This window comes from Stenella coeruleoalba (genome assembly GCF_951394435.1).
Source record: "Stenella coeruleoalba genome assembly, chromosome: 17".
In the NCBI taxonomy this organism is placed as follows: Eukaryota; Metazoa; Chordata; class Mammalia; order Artiodactyla; family Delphinidae; genus Stenella; species Stenella coeruleoalba.
In genome coordinates, this window is record NC_137163.1 from 30613063 (window position 1) to 30615620 (window position 2558).

A 2558-nucleotide genomic window follows, 5' to 3' on the forward strand; every position below is an offset into this window, starting at 1 on the left:
TTGACATTTCAACAGCTATGTGTGTGTGGGTTTTTGTTAGCCCAGGGAATTTATTTAAAAGGTTCCAAAACTTGTAGCACCACTTTCAGAGAAAGGAAGAATGGGGTTCCAAAAACTAAAGTATCAGCTTAATGGGTAAAGAACCAGCACTTGTCACCTCCCGATAGCGCGTCCAGAGTTTAGGAGACACTTCAGCACTCCTTAAATACTAAGGAATCCAGGAGGGCACGTGAAGATCTGGAAATCCGACGGAGGCCCTTTTCGTGGGAAGGTGGATAACAAACTCTGTCCCCCAGGCAAGCGGGGTTCCCAGTTTGTCCTGGTCGAGACCGGTTTTGAAGTCCTTTTCCTTCCAGACTCTTCGGCCCTTTGTTCACCCCTGTTTTACTTCCTGTGCTTCTCCATCTTTTCCAGGGTTTTGCTAGAATCGGCGGGACTCTGGTCTCCGGGGTTCATGTAGGATTTGTCTATGACCATCAGGGCTTCTTTTATGTAGTTCTGCATGGCAGACACAGCAGCACAGATGGCCTGGCTGCCAACCCCGTGGGTAATCAGGTATGCAGCCAGCAGCATATTCTTCCTAGTTGCCATCTCACTGCGTCCTCCGAGATGAGGTCTGGTTAAATACTCGGCCACGGATTTACTAGGAAATTCTGCTTCACAGACATAGGCAAAGTCCCGAGCCAAATGAACAGCCTCACCTTCTACTAAAGATGTCAGGAGGGTGACGTGGGCAGCTTTCCGTCTCCCCGCTGGAAGATTCAACCCAATCTTGTCCAACTTCTCCCGCAAGGATCGGCCACCATTTTTAGATTTGGCTCTTCTGAGGACAGCTCCCAGTGACGAAGCATTTAAGCACTCAGGCGGGGACAGTCGCCTCTGGACTTCGGCAACTGTCACTTTGTATTTAGATGTAGAGCTGAGGAGGGACAATCTTCCAGGGACCGAGCAGAAGACCTCGCTGGGATTCATCACAGCCTCCACCAGCTCCTTCTGACAAGGGAGACTCAAGGGGTTCTTCGTCATTGAAATAGGACCTTTGCGAATGACCGTCTGATCATGCAGAAGTAGGTGCTGGTCGTCGACATTCTGCACCTCCTCCATCTGGTGCGCCATGTCGTGGAGCCCCAGGTTCTCGGCCAGGCCCGCGGCGTCCAGAGCGTGCGAGTGGGGCAGCAGCAGGTCCGAGCGGCGGTAGGCGTCCCTGCGGGCGCTCATGGCGCCGCCGTCCAGCCCGGAGAGGTGGGGCAACAAGCCGGCCGGGCGCGCGTGGTGCGAGGGCAGCCCAGCCCCCTCCTGGCTCTGGCGGCCCGGCCAGGCCTGCTGCTGGCTGCCGGTGGGCGCCGGCTGGTGCAGGGGGTTGATGGCGGCGGCGTACGCTTCTCCCAGATGCGAGTAGGGGTCGGCTGCCTGCGAGTAAGCCAGCTGCTGGTAGGGAGGCGGAAAGTAGGGTGGTGGCTGGTATTCGGCGACTCCAGCATGGGAGAGGGGCGGCGCGGGGCTGTAGAGATGCTGCCCGGCGGAGGAGAGGTGAGGCAGGCGCGGGTTCCCATTGCTGCTCGCGTCGTGGCGATCCTGGAGGAACGTGCCCTCCGGGCCCCGCGGCGAAGGTCTGACGCCCGAGGTATTCTGCGGCTCCAAATCCGAATGCCAGGCCTTGGGCCGGAAGAAGCTGGGGCAGGGGTCCGGGGAGAAAGCCTGCAGGCAGCGCAGAGCGCGGTCGCTCACGAGCCTGCACATGCTGGCGTCGTCGGCCCAAAGTGGGGAAGCGGTGGGCGCGAATAATGCGCGCCGCGCAGGAAGTGCGCCGTTTCCCCGCCCCCAGTGCATTTATGTTCTTCAGCTACTTCTCTTTTTCTCTTCAACTTTGGAAAGCCGTTAAGTTGATGATTTTTTTACTCTTTCTTTCTCCATTTCCTAATTGCCAGTGTATAGCAGTATAATGCCAGCTTGGCATTTGTACCTATTCCTTTCCTAACACTTATTCTTACTTGTGCCGAATCTCCCTAACAGGAAAATCCTTTGTATGTTCTACTACTGGCTCAGCTGTGCTGAAGACAGACATGGTTCACACGAAGACCAGATGTAGCAATAGAGACTGTATCAGGATGTAAGTCCTCATTATTGCAAGGATTCGAATTGATATGTTCATTAAACATTTATTTTGTGTCTACTACGTTCCAGATACTATGCTAGTCACTGGACGGTATGACATCAGAAGGTTTAATAAATGTTTTATTGAAGAAAAAATGATCCAAATTATATCAACATTAGTAACACTCCTAAGGATTGTCTCACTTTGCCAAGAGTCAACGCTCTCACAGGTAGTAGCTGTGCTCGTGACTGCCCAGTCCTAGCTTCCTTCTCTTTCTTACTTTTTTATGTCACTGAGTCCCCGGCATGTCCCACGGCTAGTTCACTACATTCAAAGCCAACCTCTGTCACTCACCACCTGTGTGACTTGCCTTGAATTCTCTGTACTGCATTTGTAACAGCTCCAAAAAGTCCATGATGATACATTTGATGACCCAGAGTTGTTGTGAGGATTCAAAATGATA

At 53.1% G+C, this 2558-nt stretch overlaps 1 protein-coding gene across 1 annotated transcript; it reads right to left on the minus strand.

Moving 5' to 3' along the window:
* Window positions 1-365: 365 nt before the first annotated feature.
* On the minus strand, window positions 366-2039 carry LOC307176314 (transcription factor AP-2 gamma-like). The gene has a single exon (XM_079902321.1). The coding sequence runs from the start codon at window positions 1828-1830 to the stop codon at window positions 385-387; it is 1446 nt and encodes a 481-aa protein (XP_079758447.1). The 5' UTR covers window positions 1831-2039; the 3' UTR covers window positions 366-384.
* Window positions 2040-2558: the final 519 nt, after the last annotated feature.